At 44.3% G+C, this 21,049-nt stretch overlaps 2 protein-coding genes across 3 annotated transcripts; both read left to right on the forward strand.

Annotated features, from left to right (window-relative positions):
* Positions 1-289: 289 nt before the first annotated feature.
* LOC117463772 (transitional endoplasmic reticulum ATPase) lies at positions 290-15,703 on the forward strand. The gene is made up of 18 exons (XM_034106247.2): positions 290-534; positions 867-999; positions 1,074-1,246; positions 7,955-8,097; positions 8,175-8,305; positions 8,836-8,967; positions 9,070-9,172; positions 9,268-9,401; positions 9,871-10,006; positions 10,075-10,187; positions 10,923-11,087; positions 11,655-11,777; positions 11,876-12,088; positions 12,168-12,346; positions 12,433-12,562; positions 12,865-13,023; positions 14,312-14,463; positions 14,564-15,703. The coding sequence occupies exons 1-18, from the start codon at positions 512-514 to the stop codon at positions 14,667-14,669; spliced, it is 2,448 nt and encodes an 815-aa protein (XP_033962138.1). The 5' UTR covers positions 290-511; the 3' UTR covers positions 14,670-15,703.
* A 1,185-nt stretch (positions 15,704-16,888) lies between these two features.
* Positions 16,889-20,144, forward strand: ndufb7 (NADH:ubiquinone oxidoreductase subunit B7). 2 transcript variants are annotated; one of them, XM_034093069.2, is made up of 4 exons: positions 16,889-16,964; positions 17,794-17,926; positions 19,221-19,389; positions 19,982-20,144. In XM_034093069.2, exons 2-4 carry the CDS (start codon positions 17,815-17,817, stop codon positions 20,067-20,069), a joined length of 369 nt encoding a protein of 122 aa, XP_033948960.1. In that variant the 5' UTR covers positions 16,889-16,964; positions 17,794-17,814; the 3' UTR covers positions 20,070-20,144. The 2 variants fall into 2 exon arrangements, with proteins under 2 accessions (XP_033948960.1, XP_033948954.1); XM_034093063.2 differs by lacking the exon at positions 16,889-16,964 and adding an exon at positions 17,600-17,703.
* The last annotated feature ends 905 nt before the right edge of the window (positions 20,145-21,049 follow it).

Here is a 21,049-nt window from a genome sequence, read left to right on the forward strand (position 1 = left end):
GAAGTCAAAGACCATGCTGTGTTTGAAACACATCCGGACAAGACAGACCTTCTTTTGGAAATAGGCTCTATGCCCACATTTGTTATGAGTGACCCATCAATATTTAAGAAAGTCAGGAAGTGTTCTCCATGACAAGCTAGTGCCTGCATTTGCTGGGAGGAGGAAATGTCATGCCGCTATATCTGTCCTGGGACTCACTGCAAAGTAAGTGCTTGTGTGCGTATGATTGCACATCATTGGTTCACAAATACAACAGGGAAGCATATGTATACCTCCACTGACGTATCCCACACACATGTTGATTCAAGGCAACATAGAAAAGACTGATCCCTCTACTTGAAAATAAACAAAACCACACCAGGGAAGTTCAGAACCTGAAACCTTTGGCACTGGTCGCAGCCGAAATTGGGTCATACAAGATCAACTCCCACAGTAAACAAGTGCAGACGACAGAGAAGGAGCAGGTCTGAGTGGAGGTTTAGGATATCTGACCAGACAAAGGAGAGCAGTCATGCCCAGCTCAGGGGGAGCAGAGTGAGTATAACTGCTGCGATTGTGAATGCATATTTTAACTAACTCTTATATATTTAGTATTTTTGTTTAATTAAAATGTGTAACTTAGAAATTGTGCAGATTGCATGTGCAGTTGATCAAGTTTTAAAACAATATAGAGTCATATTACTTGAAACGTAAAGCTATTGATAAACTATTAGGATCTTTTCATGTGTTTACAGACTATATACTGTAGTTGCTATGTGCAGAGCCAGAGAGTCTAAATTCAGCTCAGTGTCACATGAGGAAATTAGAGCTCCAAGTGTAGAGCCTGCATGATGTGCGGGAGTCATAATGTGTCTCTTGTTTGGAAGTCCAAAGGGAAAAGATTTCTCCACTGCCATCCTGAAGCAGAAACACAGACCCAACAGACTCATTGTGGACGAAGTGCTCACTGATCTCAACAAAGCTCACAATGAAGACGGAAGCATCGTCAGCCTGTCACAGGTCAGTGTGTGTGGGTGTGGATCTATATCATGTACATATGTGTATTTTGTTGAGATGTTTGGTTTGTGCACTAGGATAAGATGGAGGAGCTGCAGCTGTTCCGGGGGGACACGGTGGTGTTGAAAGGGAGGAAGCGTCGCCAAACGGTGTGCATCGTCCTGACTGATAACACCTGTGGGCAAGAACGAGTCCGCATGAACCGTGTGACGCGCAACAACCTGCGTGTCCGGCTCGGTGATGTCATCAGGTAGATCTTATAGACTATGACTTTGCGTATGGGGTCAAGGTCCAGGGGTGCAAAGTGTCAGGGGCCCCTCTGGTCGTCTAGCCTTCACCCACAACATTTCACTTAAAGGTGGGGTAGGTAAGTTTGAGAAACCGGCTCGAGATACACTTGTTGTTATATTCCATGGAATGCTCTTAACATCCCGATAGCAATGAATATCTTAAGTGCTTTGACGAAAAAATCCATTAAAAAAATGTCATCTGTGGAAGCCGTAGTACTGTAAAAAGCACGACCAATCATTTTATCTGGCCCGGCTAAAATAACTGGATGGCCTACCTGCCTGTCATGCCTTCCATCTGTGCACACACTTATCTCGTGCCTCATTGGTCATGTGCGCATTCGTGTGTGTTGGAGGAGGGGCTCTGTAAGGAAGGGGCAGATTTTCTCCGGTTGTGTATTTTCAAATTCTAGCGCACTCGAGCTGGTTTCTCCAAAATGACCTACCCCACCTTTAAAGACAAGTACCAACCAGGAAGATACTTAAAATGACCCCAAAGAAACATACAACTAATTCAAAGAGAAACCAATAGACAACGAACAGACTCAACAATTACAAAAAGATTCAAACAGCTGCAAAGGGAATTTTGTCTTAACAAAACAAACAAAAAAGATCTACAAAGACACTCAAACCTACTACAAGGATACTCCAAAAACTATAGGTTACTTACGTAACCCCAGTTCTCATAGTAACATGAAGTGAGATGTCTCACTATGGGATGCGCCTCAACGCGTATGCAAACAGAAGCATCAATCTCATTACGCCAATCCTGATTGGCTGGGGATCTTGACGTCTACGTCAGGGAATCCACCCCCTATAAGTAGCTTGCGCTATGTCGCAGCGTCATTCAAAATAAGCACCTCTTCTCGCTTCGCCTTAGCAAGAAGGGCCGTCTGGTGAGACATCTCACTTCATGTTACTCTGAGAACAGGGGTTACGTAAGTAACATATAGTTCTCATTCATAACACTCCGTTCGATGTCTCACTATGGGATATTGAAACTCCCGTATTGCTAGACATGCTTATCTCGAAAATCACCAAACCAACCAGAACTTAACAGGCAGAACTCTGTCTCAACACGGGACCCAACACTGCGCGGGCCACACTTGGAGCAGAGACATCTAGCCTGTAAAAGCGGACAAAAGTGAGCGGCGAGGACCAGCTCGCTGCTGCACAAATGTCTTGGATGGAAACACCCTTGAACAAAGCCCAGGATGTAGCCAGTCCACGAGTAGAATGAGCACGCAGGCCCGTTGGTGTCTGCAAACCCTGACTCGTATAAGCCAGAGCAATCGCTTCCACAATCCAGTGGGAGAGCCGTTGCCTGGTAACGGGCTTGCCCTTATGAGGGTTAGCCCAGGATACAAAGAGTTGGTCATTGCATCGAAACTCTCTTGACCTGTCCATATAGATGCGTAAAGCACGGACTGGGAACAGCAAATTCGGCCGCTGTTCCTCAGAGGAACACAGTGGCGGAGGAAATGCCTCAATGTTAATGGGGGTACTTGAGCCAACCACCTTAGGTACAAAGGCAGGGTTGGGCTTCAACAACACTCTCGTTTGCCCCGGGGCAAACTGAGTGCACGAAGGATGTACAGAGAGCGCATGAATGTCACTGACTCGCTTGGCAGATGCCAGAGCCAGTAACAGCACTGTCTTCAGCGACAGGTGTTTCATGTCAGCTTCTTCCAGGGGTTCAAATGGAGGTCGAGTGAGCCCATCTAAAACCACTGCCAAGTCCCATAAGGGCACCAGCGACCTGGAAACAGGGAGGAGCCTGCAAGCCCCTTTCATAAAACGGCAGACCAAAGGATGTTGGCTAGCCGTCTTTCCCTCAAAGCCCACATGGCATGCAGCAATAGCAGCCAGGTACACTTTGATCGTAGAGAAAGCTCTGTGTTTATCGATCAAGTCCTGTAGAAATGATAAAATCACCCCGACAGGACATTGAAAAGAGATGTGTCCTTTTTGAAGGCACCACTCCTCAAACACCCTCCACTTACAGTCATAGAGAGACCTGGTGGAGGAAGCTCTTGCACTCTGAATAGTGTTTACCTTCTGAGGGAGTCCCACTGTATTCAGATTGTACCACTCACGGGCCAGGCCCATAGTGCCCAGCGCTCTGGGTGTGGGTGAAAGATCGCCCCCCCCCCCGCCTGAGACAGTATGTCCCTGCGTAGCGGGAGCTGCCACGGCTGCCCGCACAGCAACTGATATATCTCTGCCAGCTAGTACATTGCAGGCCAGTGTGGAGCTATTAGGATCAGTGTGTGGCGTTGTTCTCTCACTCTGGCTAGAGTTGGGGGTATCAGAGCCAGGGGTGGGAACGCGTACAGAAGGACCGGAGGCCAAACGTGCGCGAGCGCGTCCACGCCTAACGGTGCGTTTAAATCGCGCATTGAAAAGAACAGCTGACATTGAGCGTTTTCTTTTGATGCGAACAGATCCACCGCGGCTCGGCCGTAACACACCCACAGCTGACTCACAATCATTGGATGTAGAGTCCAGTCTGCGTATAGTGGTGCACCTCTGGACAGCAGATCCGCCCCGAGGTTCATCACTCCTGGTACGTGCGTCGCTCTCAGAGAGAGGAGACGTCCGCAGCTCCATAAGATCAGTTTGCGTGACAGCATGTGTAACTGGAGAGAACGCAAACCCCCTTCGCGGTTTATATACGCTACCCAGCGCTGAAACTCCCTCATGTGTAAGCGTCCCAGTCGTACCACCAGGACGGCTGACGCCATGAGCCCCAGCAACCGCAGACATGACCTGAAGAGAACATATTTGCGTGGCTGGAAATGAGCGAGGCAAGCCCTGAAGGCTTTCACTCTCTCTGCTGACAGGCGGGCTGTAAAGGGCACCGAATTCAGGCGTAGGCCCAGGAAGAGTACAGTCTGGGCTGGAGACAACATGCTCTTTTCTGTGTTTATTACGAAACCCAGGTCGAGCAGGTGTTTTACGAGGACATTCGTCTGCGTAATAGCCTCTTGCTCCGACTGTGCGAGAAGGAGCCAATCGTCCAGATAAGTTGCCAGGCGAATACCCTGTTGTCTTAACGGGGCTATCGCGGCTTCCGTACACCGTACAAACACTCGTGGCCTGAGAGACAGACCGAAGGGAAGTACTCTGTACTCGTAACAGACACCCTGAAAGGCGAACCTCAGATATTTCCTGTGTGGATAATGTACTGGGATGTGGAAATATGCGTCTTTCAGGTCGACTGATGTGAACCAATCCTTTTGGCGCACGAGACGCAACAGAGATGTGTGAGTGAGCATTCTGAATTTGTATCTTTTGAGATATTTGTTCAGAGCCCTCAAATATAGTATAGGCCGAATCCCGTTCCCTCCCCGTTTGGGAACGAGGAAATACTTGGAATAAAAGCCGCTCTGACTCTGTTCGGAGGGTATTATAGATATAGCCTTCTTGTCTAGTAGCGAGAGGATCTCTTGCTCTAGAATTTGGGCCGACTCTCCCCGGGCTTGCGAATGCAGAATGCCCGAAAAGTGAGGGGGGGTGACAGCGAATTGGAGTCTGTAACCCCGTGTTATTGTCTTGAAAACCCAAGCAGAATCTGTGAGCATCCTCCACTTTTCGCTTTTCAAAGCGAGTGGAGATGTCACATCTCTGTCGTCTGCCCTCTGTCTTTATTTGTTGTGTTATGGGGCCCTCTAGTGACTGAACACGATCGTACCCCAGGTCGTCTGGTGGCTGACAGTCTGGGCCGGCTGTGCCTGAGCGGCTGCTGCCGGAACCGGAGACTTTCTTGGCCAGCTCGTCCTCGACTCGTGTCTTCTTCGAAGCTAGAGCGGAGCCAAATATGCCCTCGGGAACAATAGGCATGTCCAAGACGTCCTCTTTTTCCCGGTCTGGAAGGTTCGTCAGGGTAAGCCACCTGGCTCTCTCCTGTACCACCATAATCCCCAGTGCTTTGCCCGTGGCTTGGACTGCACAGCGCTGCACACGGAGGCAAATGTCCGTGATCGCTGCGATTTCGTCCCACACGGCAGGCTCAGGTTTGATCGTCATGTCCTCGCAGAGCTCCGCCTGGTAGGCGGTCAGCAGCAAGGAGACGTTGAGCACCCTGGCGGACAAAGCTGCGGCTTTATAGGCTCATTCAGTCATTACTGACTGGAAGCGGTCTGCCTTTGCCGGTAGCGTGGGGTTCCTGCTCGGTGCCGAAGCCAGCCACGGTTGGAGGTGGGCTGCCACCAGCGGTTCCATGGGCGGCATACGGAGCAGGCCGAGCTTCTCCATGCCGACACAGTCCAAAGACGAGGCACCCTGGATTGGGGCCTTGTTGCTGAAAGGGCGGTCTCTCCACGAGACCGACACCTCGTCCAGCATCTCTGGAAAGACTGGGAGAAGCTGCTTCCTCATCCTCGCTGCTTGGGGCAAGTTCTTCCCCTCATAGCGAGATCTGGAGGTCTCCTTGGCCACTTCAGGCCAGGGGATGTCCAGCCTGGAGGCAGCGCTTTGGCATACGGTCTGCAAGTCCACACTGAGGCAGGGCGAAGCTGGTGTACTTTCGCCCGGGGGAGCGGACATCGCCTCCGGCTTGGCAGCCTGGGCAGATGAAACGAAGATGTCATCTTCGTGCTCATCCGAGTCGAATAAGAGGAACTCAGAGGCATCCTCTTCATCCTCCTCTTCATCCTCCTCCATATAATCCAGCTTTAGGACATCCTCCGCGGGTGGAACCACGGTGAGGTCCAGTTGGGAGCCCCAGCTTGACACAGCGCGGGGCTCCGCTCTCGCGGCTCCGATTCTGCAGCTACCGCCGTTGTTGAGCCCCAGCCTGACACAGCGTGGGGCTCAATCTCCGCGGCGGTCGCCACCATGTCCCGATTGCCGTCCGGCGAATCAACGGACATGAAGGGGTCCCGTCCCGACAGGCTAGCTTGGTGCGCTAGCCGTCGGCGGAGGCTCTTGATGGTGAAGCGGGCACAATGCCCGCACGAACCGGGGGTATCGATAGCTTCCTAGGCGTGTTCCAGCCCAAGGCAGGACGAGCAGACCTGGTGTGAGTCCGGCCCGAGATCCTAAACCCGCAGCCTCTGAGCCGAGCCTCCGACTCCTCTGGTGTGAGGGAGAGAAGGGTCCATCCTCATTTGCCGGGTGTCGGCGCGGAGGGACAAGCTAGTAACAGGTTATGTTACCGAAGAAAATCCAACCTTATTGTTATTCCGAAAGGAAAAAACGACGGGGTAGATTTTTCTTTAAAAAATATTAACTGGTGTGTTAATATCTTTCTTATCTCCGTCTCCTCTGGTGTGAGGGAGAGAAGAGTCCGTCCCCGCTCGCCGTGGTGTCGGCGCGGAGGGATAAACTAGCAACAGGTATGTTACTGTTTGAAGAAAAAAATCAAACCATATCGTTATTTCGAAAGAAAAAACGGCGGGGCAGATTACAATATTAACTGGTGTGTTAATATTTGTTCAATTCTTCTGCAAAGCAAAAAGAGTAACCGGCAAGCGCCCGTCGACCGAATGTTAGCTTGGGTTCAGTCTGTGGACCGTTAAGCTTGCCCGGCTACTGATATTCGAGATGTGCTCTGAAGCGAGAAGAGGTGTTTGAATGACGCTGCGACGTAGCGCAAGCTACTTAAAGGGTGGGTGGATTCCCTGACGTAGACGTCAAGATCACCAGCCAATCAGGATTGGCTTAATGAGATTGATGCTTCTGTTTGCATACGCGTTGAGGCGCATCCCATAGTGAGACATCGAACGGAGTGTTATGAATGAGAACTACAAGACACAAACCAACTATATGCAGAAATAACCACAATATACACCTCTAAAAACACAGAAATGGCAACAAAAAGACCAATAATACAATGATAATTAAAAAGGGACACATAAGTACTACCAATCAATCAATCAATCAATGTTTATTTATATAGCCCAATATCACAAATGTTACATTTGTCTCAGTGGACTTCACAGTGTGTACAGAATATCAGTATGACAATACGACACCCTCTGTCCTTAGACCCTCACATCGTACAAGGAAAAACTTCCGAAGAAAACCCAGTTTAAAGGGAACATGGGAGAAACCTCAGGGAGAGCAACAGAGGAGGGATCCCTCTCCCAGGACGGACAGACGTGCAATAGATGCCGTGTGTAAATTGAAAAGATAATACATCTGCAACATAGGTAGTCCAAATGTTCGGAAATGCATGTGTGCATAATAGGAGGATGAATCCACGAGGATATCCATCCAGGACCGATGATCCAGGACCACAGCCACGACTCGCGATCCAGGGCTCGCGATCCAGGACACAGGACCGCAGGATCATCCATGACTCCGGATCCCAGCGTATATAGACACCAAAAAGAAAGAAATTTGGGGAGGCTGGGTTAATTGGAACATGAGAGTACACAGGTATAGACAGAGAGAAGGAAGAAGTAAGATGTCCCCCGACAAACTATATCAGCAAAACTAGGGGCTGAATCTAATCAGCCCTAACTATAAGCTTTATCAAAAAGGAAGGTCTTAAGCGCACTCTTAAACTTGTGTATTTGTGTTTCGCTTCTATTGAAAGCTGGGGGAGGCTTTTGCATGTCTGTACCCAGGCCAACATTGTAATCCGCCCCTGGTATGGAGTAACATGTGAGGTTTAACGACAGTATATGAAGTGACCAGGATGTCGATGTATTTTTTTATAACAGTATTCATGCCTGCCCTGATATCAAGTATGGGAAACGGATCCATGTCCTCCCAATAGATGACACCATTGAGGGCCTGTCTGGAAACCTCTTTGACGTTTTCCTCAAACCGTACTTCCTGGAGTCTTACCGGCCCGTCCATCAAGGTACTGAAACTCCTCTGCTGCTGATGTTACCCTGATCCTCCCCTCTGTATGTGATGACGTTTTACCTGTGTTTCCAGGGGACATCTTCTTGGTGAGGGGGAGCATGAGGGGGGTGGAGTTCAAGGTGGTGGAGACTGATCCTGGCCCTCACTGCATCGTAGCCCCGGACACTGTCATCTACTGCGAGGGAGACCCAATCAAAAGAGAGGTCTGTGACACATCCAGCCTCTTCACCAGCTCTGTACTGTGATCAGGATGTCACTGAGTACATTTACTGCAGTACTTTACTTAAGTACATTTGTTAGGTACTAATACTTTGAGTGTTTTCATTTCCAGCCAGCAAATATTGTACTTTTTACTTCACTTCATGTATTTGCTAACTATTTGTTACTTTGCAGGTAAAATGTTTTAATACAAAAATATAACTACGAATTATTATGTTTTTTTTTAAAGTGTATTAAATGGAACAAGCATTAAGTAGATCCAGCTTTCTTAAGGGAGTTGCTGCTTTCCTTTGTCTTATGTGGTGGTAAAAAAGGCATATTTGGTTCATTAAAAAAAAAGAAATTGGCAGATAAATGGATTAAAACCAACATAATCTTTAGCAAAGTCGCCAAAGTCCTGCAGCCTGGATAGTTTCATGTAACCTTGTATGCATCAGGTGCCGGCCACTGAGCATACACCACGATCATTACAACAAATAAACTCAAACAGGGCTTGCGTATCACCCTCTAATAGGATGAGGAAGAGAGCCTTAACGACATCGGCTACGACGACATCGGAGGCTGTCGGAAGCAGCTGGCGCAGATCAAAGAGATGGTGGAGCTTCCTCTCAGACACCCGGGCCTCTTCAAGGCTATAGGAGTGAAGGTGTTGTAGCTTGACCCCATACACTCTGATCTCTGCTTCCTTTTTTATTTGAACATGATTCTCTTTTATTTACTCAAAGTATTCTTCTGTCCTCTCTCTCAGCCCCCCAGAGGGATCCTGCTGTACGGCCCTGCAGGCACAGGGAAGACCCTGGTGGCCCGGGCTGTGGCCAATGAAACTGGGGCCTTTTTCTTCCTCATCAACGGTAAGGAAAAATAGGAAATGACCCTGTTCTTATGTATAGCTCTCTCTGTATAGGAGGAAATGTGTTCAACATGCCGTGCATTATTCTGTGAAAAGGTCCGGAGATCATGAGTAAGCTGGCAGGAGAGTCAGAGAGCAACCTAAGGAAGGCGTTTGAGGAGGCGGAGAAGAACGCTCCGGCCATCATCTTTATTGATGAGCTGGACTCCATCGCTCCTAAGAGAGAGAAGGTGAACAATAGATAGGAAGTGGCTGTGTCTGCAGTCAGTGTACAGAGCTGTGGTGCAGAAACTCTCTATCAAGTTCACCACCCAAATCTGTGTGTGTGTGTGTGTGTGTGTGTGTGTGTGTGTGTGTGTGTGTGTGTGTGTGTGTGTGTGTGTGTGTGTGTGTGTGTGTGTGTGTGTGTGTGTGTGTGTGTGTGTGTGTGTGTGTGTGTGTGTGTGTGTGTGTGTGTGTGTGTGTGTGTGTGTGTGTGTGTGTGTGTGTGTGTGTGTGTGTGTGTGTGTGTGTGTGTGTGTGTGTGTGTGTGTGTGTGTGTGTGTGTGTGTGTGTGTGTGTGTGTGTGTGTGTGTGTGTGTGTGTGTGTGTGTGTGTGTGTGTGTGTGTGTGTGTGTGTGTGTGTGTGTGTGTGTGTGTGTGTGTGTGTGTGTGTGTGTGTGTGTGTGTGTGTGTGTGTGTGTGTGTGTGTGTGTGTAGACCCATGGTGAAGTGGAGAGGCGTATAGTCTCGCAGCTCCTGACCCTGATGGATGGCCTGAAGCAAAGAGCTCATGTAGTCGTCATGGCAGCCACAAACCGACCAAACAGCATTGACCCTGCTCTGAGACGCTTTGGTCAGGACAGCAACATAAACAATCATATACACACAGATGCATTTACAAATGGTGACATCTCTCTCCAGGCAGGTTTGACCGGGAGATTGACATTGGAATCCCTGATTCCACCGGCAGACTGGAGATCCTGCAGATTCACACCAAAAACATGAAGCTCGGGGACGACATTGACATGGAGAGGGTGAGAGAGAGTAGCAGCCCGGGCCAAGACAAACTGACAGTTGATCATTCTTCAACTATTTTGATGGTCAAAGCTAAAAAAAATAAAAATGTTTACGTAGATCTGGACTAATATTTCTGATGATTTGCTTCTTTTTTGTCTTATGTGACAGCAAATTGAGTGCTTTTTGGGATGTTATTAAATTGACGAGAACACTAAAGATATTACTGGGCATATTAATGGATAGTGAAAATAATTGTTAGGGACAAAAATTACATTTTGTCCACAGCCCCTTCATTTTAAAGATTGTTATTTTTTTATAAACTGTATTATAATATATTTCTCATGCAAATACAAATGTAACAATATTCTTTCAGATAAAACATATGGGAGTCAATTAAAAAAGTGATTCAATTAAAGTACATTTCTTTAATTTTAAGAAAACTCCAGCTTAGCAACCTAAATTTACATGAATTCCAGTGCACTCCTGCAAACTTTACATTATATAAGAAGTTAGGGAAAATGGAATTGTGACTTTCTCTACAAATATGTTGTTCTCATTAATGAATGTTTACATGTTAAACATCTTGCAATAACAGATTCAATTGAGTTCAGTCAGACAGCCCAGTTCCATCAAATGATGTCTAATTTTAGAGTTCAAAAATAAACACCCCCATCTGGTTGCATGCACCTACATTTTGAAACGCTTATGTGCTACTTAATGAGTTAATAATAAAATCCCTAAACCTTTTTCAGATTGCCAAAGAGACCCACGGTCATGTAGGCGCTGACATGGCGGCTCTGTGCTCTGAAGCTGCTCTGCAAGCTATCCGCAAGAAGCTGACCCTCATCGACCTGGAGGATGATACCATCGATGCAGACCTGCTCAACTCACTGGCTGTCACCATGGACGACTTCCAGGTACACATGCAATTTACACCAACACGCATACACATTTTTGCTCATCCAAAAATAGTATGGGTTATTTAAGTTTAAGTTCTGTTACAGTCATTCCTGCCAAGAGCACAGATGTTATAGACCCAACAACTCTGACCAATCAGAACAACGGGTCTTTTCCAAAAGAGGGCCTTAAAGAGACAGGCGCTCAAATAACAGAAAACATTAAGGCAAAACTTAAACGAGGACTTTAATGAAGTGTATTATGTCAACCAATTTCACATAACTGTAAAAGGTTAGTTAAAAGCACCTAACATTTTCTATTTAAACGTAATATTACTGCTTCCAACCAGCCTAATATGTGATATCTGTTGACATTTAATTAAAGCCACTGTTTCAGTTTTTCAGTGCATGCTCTAGTAGTAGAAAACGCAAATGCAATACAAAATAACCTGAAATTAGCATTAATGCCTCCAAGAACGCAAGTGTGCACCTTGTGTACAACCACACTTAACGTACATGTTTTGTAATGATACATAAATAAAGAGTGATGCATTTCCGCTCCCTGACGTTTATCATGTCCTCTCTCAGTGGGCGCTGAGTCAGAGCAACCCCTCGGCTCTGAGAGAGACTGTTGCAGAGGTGCCTCAGGTGAACTGGGAGGACGTTGGAGGACTGGACGAGGTCAAGAGAGAACTGCAAGAGCTTGTTCAGGTGAGAGACACTCACACACTCACACAAGCATGTTATGTGCATACCTACAAACAAAAGCCCCATCGGGGGTCCTTCTATCTCCACCTCGCTCTCCTCAGTACCCTGTGGAGTATCCAGACAAGTTCCTGAAGTTTGGTATGACTCCGTCTCGGGGAGTGTTGTTCTACGGCCCTCCAGGCTGCGGGAAAACTCTGCTGGCTAAGGCCATCGCCCACGAGTGCCAAGCTAACTTCATCTCCATCAAAGGACCCGAGATGCTCACCATGTGGTTTGGAGAATCTGAGGCCAATGTCAGAGACGTGTTTGATAAGGTGAGAGCAGAAGAAGGGAAATGAGGCATTCTGGGATCATTCATTTCACACTCTAACTTGTAACCCCCTCTGCCTACAGGCCAGACAGGCAGCCCCCTGCATCCTGTTTTTTGATGAGTTGGACTCTATTGCCAAATCCAGAGGAGGGGGAGCAGGGGATGGAAGCGGTGCAGCTGACAGAGTCATCAACCAGATACTCACAGAGATGGACGGCATGTCGGACAAGAAGAATGTTTTCATTATTGGAGCCACGAACAGGTGCACATGTGGGAGTTTTGTGTTCAGGGATTGTTAGCACATAGAAAGTCCTGATCTCACTTCCTGTACTCCTGTCTTCCCACCAGGCCAGACATCATTGACAGTGCCATCCTGCGGCCGGGTCGTTTGGACCAGCTCATCTACATCCCGCTGCCGGACAAAGCGTCTCGCACAGCAATCCTGAACGCCAACCTTCGCAAGTCTCCTATTGCAAAGGTTAGTGATACACACATACAGAGATTAATTACTTTCTTATCTACACAACATGGAAGCACAATCTGCGTTTGTATATCAGCCAATAGGAACACTTTACCTGTGTCTGGTGAAGGTCATGGGCTAGATTTGTTCTTAAGCCTAAGAACAGAGCCAATAGGAGGTGAAGAAGTCTAGTTTTCTCTCAAACTTCTTGAAAGACAGTTATTATGATTTTTTGTCCAATAATGACAAAAATAAACTGTCTACTCCAGAGGCACGTTCCTATTCTACATCTTCCTCTCTTCTTCCTCTCCTTCCTGTAGGATGTGAACCTGGACTTCCTTTCTGGCATCACTGAGGGTTTCTCTGGAGCAGACCTGACAGAGATCTGCCAGCGGGCCTGTAAGATGGCCATCCGTGAGGCCATCGAGGCCGAGATCAAGGCTGAGCGCGAGAGGCAGAACCGACCCGGCGTCCCCATGGTCAGACTGTCAGGCTGGCAGCTACAGCTGCATGCTTGATCCTACACCATACTATAATATGTTAAGCAGGAGAACAATAACTGGTGTAGTGGCCGCTTATGCAAAATAGAATGTTCAAAGGCCACTTAATCCACGAGGCGAATTCCAGTATTGACTCGCGTACATTTAAGAAATCCAAATACCTTGCGCGTTCCATTCAAGTGCTTTATTAGAAAGTTCACTGGATCAGCTAGCAACCCACTGCCGACTTGCAACATTTGCACTGCATTTAAATTAAATAAACAAACAAATCCAACAAGGGCACGGATGTGTGCGGTCAAAAACTTTTTCCGACTTTCTTCTCTCTAGACTTCCTGCTGTGTCACGCTGGCAGCGTCATTTATACCTGAGAATGCGCACTACATTCTACTTTCTATAAATAATAACAACACATAAAACTAGAGCAGTCCAACCCTAACCCTAACCCAAGATAAACAAAACATTACAAAAACGGTATAATTATCGTTCATAGTTTTTCAGTTCATTTGAGTTAATTTAAAAGAATATTCAATTGGCTCATCAAACCATAATTAATTACCATTCAATAATGTTCCTAAAAGTCTCTTAAAACTGGGTTCTGTGACTTTGGTAACACTTTCTATGACCCACATGTCTGTAATGCACTATGCATCTATAATCCCTTCAACTGCTCAAAGCACTGTGTATTTTATAGTTGTAAGCACTCGTACATATTCATAATTATTTATTAAAAAAATTATAATAACATACTATAATGTATGATTATAATGTCTTATGAGGTGAAATGTCATAAAGGGTTATAACTGTTGGTCACTGCAAGGATCAGGGTTTCTTGCTAATTCCCATGGTTGTAATCAATCAATTAATAATATTTTAATACAAATCATAATCACTATAATCACGTTTGAATGTTATCATACGTTACTCGGCTCATTGTTTGCTTTAAGTGAAGTAAAAATTACAAGTATTGTTATTGTATAGAATTAAGGATTTTTTTTCACTTCATTTTAACTAAACAATGACCAGAGTATCTGGCATTATAACATTAATAATAATACTCTATACTATATAAAGTATTACAAATACTGTTATACAATTATTGCTATAAATCATTATGAATGTTTATGAGTGATAAAAGTTATAATTATACTGTGTACTATAGGAAGATCATAATGTGTTATAAGTATGTTTATTATAGAATTAGGTGTCATAGGAAGCGTAAGCACACACACACACACACACACCCATTGCGTTTTTTCTCTGCCTGCAGGATGAAGACTTTGATCCAGTCCCAGAGATCAGGAAGGACCACTTTGAGGAGGCGATGCGATTCGCTCGTCGCTCCGTCAGTGACAATGACATCCGCAAATATGAAATGTTTTCTCAAACTCTGCAGCAGAGCCGGGGTTTTGGAAACTTCAGGTACATTTTTATGAATACAATTCATTTGTCACACAATCAAATGTAGTCGTGGATTCTTCTACAGATATTTGAAGTATTTATTTGTATCCCCCCCTTCTAGGTTCCCCTCTGCTACTGGTACCCGGTCTGGAGGTCAGGGGTCAGACTCTGGGTCAGGGGGGCCGGGACCGCAAAGTGAGGAAAGCAATGATGATCTCTATCAGTGACAGAGTTGGGAAGTAGTGGAGTACAAATACTTTGTTACTGTACTTAAGTACATTTTTCTGGCATCAGTACTTTACTCCACTACTTATTTTTCTGACGACTTTTTACTTTTACTTCTTACATTTTCAACACAAAGCTGTACTTTCTACTTCTTATATTTTCAAAACAGGCTCGTTACTTTAGTTTTAATCTGCGTTTGGTGGTGTGATCATTATTATTTAGAGTCATTGCGTGACTATTGATTTTAACACGATCCATGTATCCATCATTTCCTGGTCTTCTCTAAACAAGAGGGACCAATGAGAATGGCAGACGTTAGGGAGGAAGCGTAAGAGGCAGAGTTGTCGCAAGTTAGCGACAAGCGGAGATATTAATCTCCCTCACCCATGGCCATACAGCATTTGAGGGTGATGCTCGAAATGATCGGCATCAGAAGCGATTCCTGGCGATGTGTGGTTCAGGAAACTATTGTTACGCTGATGTGTTCAGCTACAATGTTACTTCATGTTAATTTGTTTGGTTTTCGAAGACACGGACACAAACAAACACACACACACACACACACACACACACACACACACACACACACACACACACACACACACACACACACACTGAGTTGGGTTGTTTATTAATTGATCCAACAATTTTAAATAAAGTTCACCATATAACTTGTTTCAATTCAGTTTTTTTAGGTAGAGTCACCTCAGAATCTACAATGTATAGGCGTTTATTTCCCTGCTTTGTTTTTCTTTGCTTGTTTTCTAAATGTGTGTTGTTCAGTGTTGAAACATTCATTAGCTAACAATGACATTATTACAATTTGAAATAGAAGATCTTTAATGTTCTATTAATATAAAGTGAGGTCCAGTTACCAGTTACCATCTCTGCTAATAGGCAACAGGTGAGGGACATATATTTATTATCTGTAAATGAACACAGCTACCTGGTATTAACACACGATGACACTATGATGCAGCAAATAATAAGCTTTAACTTCACATCATATATTTTCCATAACTATTTTAGTTTTGTATGTAAAGGAAATAAAATCTTGACTGAATCTTTGTGAAACGCCTATGGAGTTAGGGTTTAGCCAATAAAGGAATATTTATGCATAATGTCATATTGCAGTTGATTCTAAGGGCTTGTGGCTTTTCCATTATATGTTTAATCGGATGTTATTTATAAGAGAAGCCTAAATTATCCTGCTGTTTCCCTCCTTATCAAAATTACAGTTTTTTGATCGCCAACGGAGCCCCGCGTCCCCCCCTGAAATTCAAGGTGTTTTTTAAATTATTTAAAAAAATATATATATATAGCACCAAATTGCAACTATTGAACACGTGCTCTTTTATTAAATAAACTAAACGTTTTCATTTTAAGTTGTGAGTTTAGTGCTTTTGACCCTAAGAAACACTGATGCATTCATCAATAACAATAATCCAGCTCTGCTCCAGAGGATTTAAAAATATATATATCCCAATGCCCCCCCCAAGCAGTAAACCTAGGAGAAACACTGGTATGACCTTATATAATTTTTATAAACAACAATTTCATGTGGCATTTACTATCATAACATTTTCCCTTAAGTAGCCTACACAGTCTACAGTCAGATGTCTTATCATTATCAATCGATATGATAGGTATAGGCAGGGGCGGACTGGCCATCTGGAGAATCTGGAGAATCACAGAACGACCTGTCATCAAGGGCCGTTGACGGCCGGCTCGGTTCGCTGACGGCTGAGACCGCCCTTAATTGTCTATGTTTTTAAACGGCATCATTGAAGTTGCGCCGACAGCGTTGACAGTCCTAGTCACCAGCACCCCCCGTTGACAATTCACGTGGGCTGGTCTGGGTGAGATTCCAGGGCTGTTTTTTTGTCCCAGTCCGCCACTGGGTATAGGTATAGGCAGTATTCGAGTTGAGGGGGGATGGCATCCACCCCTGAAATAAAAACGGTCAAAATCATCCCCCTTCTAAAACTGCCATTCCCCCTTTCCATCCCTTATGTTATTTTATCAATGAACGGGGCACTGGTATTACTGCTATTTCAACATTGCGCATTTTGAGTAAAATACTGTGGGCGAGGGAGCACGCACACACGCAATGACATTTTTACCAAGTCACTGACGCTATACTATGCGAGTGCCCTAGAGGGCGCCAGAGCGCCGTGATGCGCCTGTTTGATCGATGCCAGAAGCGCAGGTAACGGTCATCCCAGTGGCCAAGCGACCAGGAGGACATCGCGATCTGAGGGACTTCATATTTAAAAATACTAAAAATAACATTTCAGGTAAGTCAAGAGTCAGTAATCTTAGTCATTACTCATTACTTTACTCACCAAAGGTGGAATATATGGACATAAGCAGCAATAACAACTTAGTTTGGAGTTTAGCTACGTTTTTCTCTCGTGTTAGCTAGCTGGTAAGACTCAAAACTGTTGATGAGGTGCCTTGGTCAAGAACAATGAAACGAGTATCTGAACATCCATAACATGCATGTTGTTTTAGGAGTATAATAATTATCTTCATGATGGTTGGTCTCCCATCCTCTGCGGGTTATCAGCACAAATTATGTCCCCATATGATAAAATCCACCATCCCCCCTGATTTTATTTTACAACTTGAGTACTGGGTATAGGTAGGTAGGTAGATATATGTTGAAATGAAATTACAAGTTCCCGTATCAGGGGTGCTTAAAACACGCGCACATACACAACTGTTCGCAAAGAAGAAAAACAAGCAATATAAGACAACAACAAGAAGAAAAAGGCAAGACAGTTAAAGTGTTTTGGTGAATAAATAAATCGGATGTACAATATAAAAAACAAGGCAGTTGTATAATATGACATAGTTAATATTTATTCTATTAATATTTTGCATTAGTAGTGAACACCACTTTTAGAAAACAAGTTTCTAACATCACCAGCCCCCTGCCAGCGGAACCTTTGTCACTTGGCTAGAGGGGAAGTGTTTCCGGGAGAGACCGCTCCGCTGTTTATTTCCGGTGAAAGGCGGAGGTGGCTTGTGGAGGTGACCGAATGGCAGACAGCTGAATCATTTTGGAAATACAATATTAACACTGAGCAGAAGTAAACTAAATATATCGTTTTTTGTTGACAGTGTATAATCATCGTTGTTGCCATGGGAGCTCACCTGGTAAGACGGTATGTCACCGAGACGGACACCGAGCCGGACCCGAACAAGAAGTACGAGTTCGACCCCCAGTTCGGCTTTGAAGAGAGGGAAGCGAGAGGTTTGTCACCTTAATGCACCATACAGTGTGTTTAGAAACACCTGGAGAGAAACAGAGTCCATTGTCCTCGTATCTCAGCTCGTCTTATGTTAGCCGAGCGAGGGTCGAGCTAATGACAGCGTTAGCTTTAGGCTAACTGAGGTGCTCAGTGTCAAACTGCTGCAGATCTGTGCTCACTTTGTGCTGCTTTCCACCATAGGCTCCTGTTTTACATGCATTATATCGATATTATAGTTTTATTCTTACATTCTGTAACTGTTATACTCTCAAATATTGGGATATTTGTATATGCTATCCCTAATTATTTCAAATATCTAGTGACATACCTGTCTTGATGAATGTTTATTTATACATTGTCAGTGACCATAAATATTTTTAAGAAACCACAAAGGAGCAAAAAGTATTTAACATGAAGAACGACTGACCAAAACAATACACAAATCCAAACACACGTCAACAGAATTTAGGCAAAACTACAAAGTCACTCCCACAACAAAAGACAACAGTTAAACCATTGACCAATTCACTATAAACACGTTACACTGTTCATTAAAAGCCCTAACCTGAATTCTATATTGATATTTACAGATTGGCTGTTGCAGTAAACCAGGGGCAAAATCATTGTTATCTGAGAACACAAATACATATATAGAACGTAGCACATATGATGCCGCTTCTGTTGTTTTTAAAAGTCACACATAATCAAGAATATGTCAATATTCATATTCTATGTTTATACTAAATTGGCAGTGAACTCTATCTTTTATGCAAAGTAAGGTGTATATAAGAACTACATTGATGGCTTTTGTTCAGAAAGTTGGTGTAAGTGAACCTGACTTAAAAAAAAGTCCCCTTTTACATAGACCATTTACAATCTAGATTGAGTATGTTTTATTGAAATGGCACTGTGGCACGAATGTGTTTAATAGTGTCTGTCTTGTATTTGTAAATGAGGGTTCTAAAAAAACTTCAGTATAATAATTAAAATGTACAGCACCAAATATCTCTCAGTGGGGAGGGGCTCCTTATTTTCATCTAAATTAACAGACAGAGAATCAGCACTTTTGATACAGGGCTGAAACAGAGGGGATTATGGGTAATGCTGCAATGCACGATCTGTTTGGTATTTGGAGCCAAACACTTCAGAGACATGTTTTGCATATATCTGAGACCTATAATATATTGATGAAAAACAGTATAATAGGGGACCTTTAAGACTCCCAAAGTAAATTATATAGTAACATCAGGTGCTTGAATTGTAAAATGACCATGACAATGTGTATACCTTTGCCAGAGATGGTAGCCACCCGGGATCAGATGAACTTGGCCCAGCTGCCTCTGGAGCAGAGGGACTACTGTGCCCAGCACCTCCTGAAGTTCATGAAGTGCAAGAGGGACAACTGGCCCAACTTCCTGGCCTGCAAGCATGAGAGACACGACTGGGACTACTGCGAAAACCAGGAGTAAGTGCAGACAGCCGAGTAGAGTTTTTGACATTTAAAAGGTCGGGGTTAGGCGCTCTTAGCAGACTCACAAATATAACCAATGAAACTGGGCCTCTAGATCTAGTCCTTTAATTCCAAATTTGAAAAATACAATACATTTGTTTTCAGTGATAGCACAGGAAAACCCAAACTAATGAAACTGTCTGTTTTATGGCCTTTATATATACAGTTTTACTTTGTTTCAACAAGGTCGAGTTAGTAGCTGTTATGGTGCTTTAAATGGTATCACACATCTTTGCTTCTTTAACAGTTTGTCAATTGTAGCTGTTAACATTCACATTTTTGTGAGCATTATAAGGACTTCTCATCGATATTTGTGAAAAAAAAAAATGCAATTTAATCTTATTAGCTAATTTCCCTTTTTTGAAATCACAAAAAACTCCATGTTTTTTTTTCCAAACTTTTGACAGTTTGCTACTAACAATAATATTTAATTATAAACCTCTTCTAATCTACATCTTTAGTTTCAGTTTTGAGTAAAACGTAAATCTTGAGATGATATTGACCCACCTTGTCATTAACCATGCTCTCTGTGGTTTTCTGTCTCCAGCTACGTGATGCGTATGAAGGAGTACGAGAGAGAGAGGAGGCTCCAGCTGAGGAAGAAAAGAATCCAGTCTCAGCCTGAAGCTGCATGATCACAGCTGATGCTTCTTCTTCTCTGTATATATGTGCCGCTGTCCACAATAAACACGATTGTTTAACCTCTACAATCCTCGGTCTGGGCGTGTCTGAAGCTTGGGGATTTTATTCGAGCAACGCGACCAACAACCAATCACATGAATCTCCCGCCCCCGACATACAAAGCAAAGAAAAACGGGGATTTTATGCGAGCAATATATATATAAACTCCCCAAACAGGCGAAAACCTACCAGTTTCACCCACTGTCTCTGCCACCTCCCTCCATGCCTGGTTCCTCCGGTTTGTATCCCGGTAGGTGAAGAGGGTCTGGTCATACAAAACCGGCTGATTTGCTACAGCGATAATTAGTTTCTCCAACTTTTTTTGAAATATAGAAATGAACGGCGGGATATCTCTCCCAGTTTAGACGCGGTTTGATTGGCTAGGGCTTGAGCTGTCAGAAACGGGATTTGATTGTCTGGCGCTGGCTACGCCAGAGACGGACCGCTGTGCTACCCACAATTCAGTTCGGCGAAAAGCGAGGCAACGTGTTGGAAACCGTTTTTGAAGCTGTCTCAGGAAATGGTTTAAATGTCCTCTCCTTTTTGATCTTGTCCAGGATTTGTCCTTTGTACTTTTGTTAGAACCCATGTTTACCAGAACATGAGTATCATAATATTTTGATTATGCAAGTAAATATAATGTATTTGTCGGCAAAAGAGAGATTATCCGTCCATTGAACCCAATAAAGACTATAAAAATAACCTTGAACACTAGAACTTGGAGAATGATATTGGATGCATTCAGCTGCTTAATGGCCTAAATAAGATGCCTTTTGATTTTCCTGTAAGACCAGTTCTTACATTCTGTAAAATCACGTTACCTTCAAGTTTATTTAAAATTACCACGTTTTTTCTTCTTGTAACATGTTTTGGTAGGATCTCCAATGTTTGTGCGTGTACCAGAGCTTCCACATCACAACACCTGCCCTATAAT

The sequence above is a fragment of the Pseudochaenichthys georgianus genome, chromosome 1 (genome assembly GCF_902827115.2).
Source record: "Pseudochaenichthys georgianus chromosome 1, fPseGeo1.2, whole genome shotgun sequence".
In the NCBI taxonomy this organism is placed as follows: Eukaryota; Metazoa; Chordata; class Actinopteri; order Perciformes; family Channichthyidae; genus Pseudochaenichthys; species Pseudochaenichthys georgianus.

Excerpts from the sequence above, each read along its gene's own strand:
- ndufb7 (XM_034093069.2), top strand. The coding sequence starts at position 17,815 with ATGGGAGCTCACCTGGTAAGACGGTATGTCACCGAGACGGACACCGAG. Across the intron at positions 17,927-19,220 it reads TGAAGAGAGGGAAGCGAGAG|AGATGGTAGCCACCCGGGAT; the intron begins GTTTGTCACCTT and ends TACCTTTGCCAG. Across the intron at positions 19,390-19,981 it reads GACTACTGCGAAAACCAGGA|CTACGTGATGCGTATGAAGG; the intron begins GTAAGTGCAGAC and ends TTCTGTCTCCAG.
- LOC117463772 (XM_034106247.2), top strand. The coding sequence starts at position 512 with ATGCCCAGCTCAGGGGGAGCAGA. Across the intron at positions 8,098-8,174 it reads TTACCGGCCCGTCCATCAAG|GGGACATCTTCTTGGTGAGG; the intron begins GTACTGAAACTC and ends CTGTGTTTCCAG. Across the intron at positions 10,188-10,922 it reads ACGACATTGACATGGAGAGG|ATTGCCAAAGAGACCCACGG; the intron begins GTGAGAGAGAGT and ends AACCTTTTTCAG.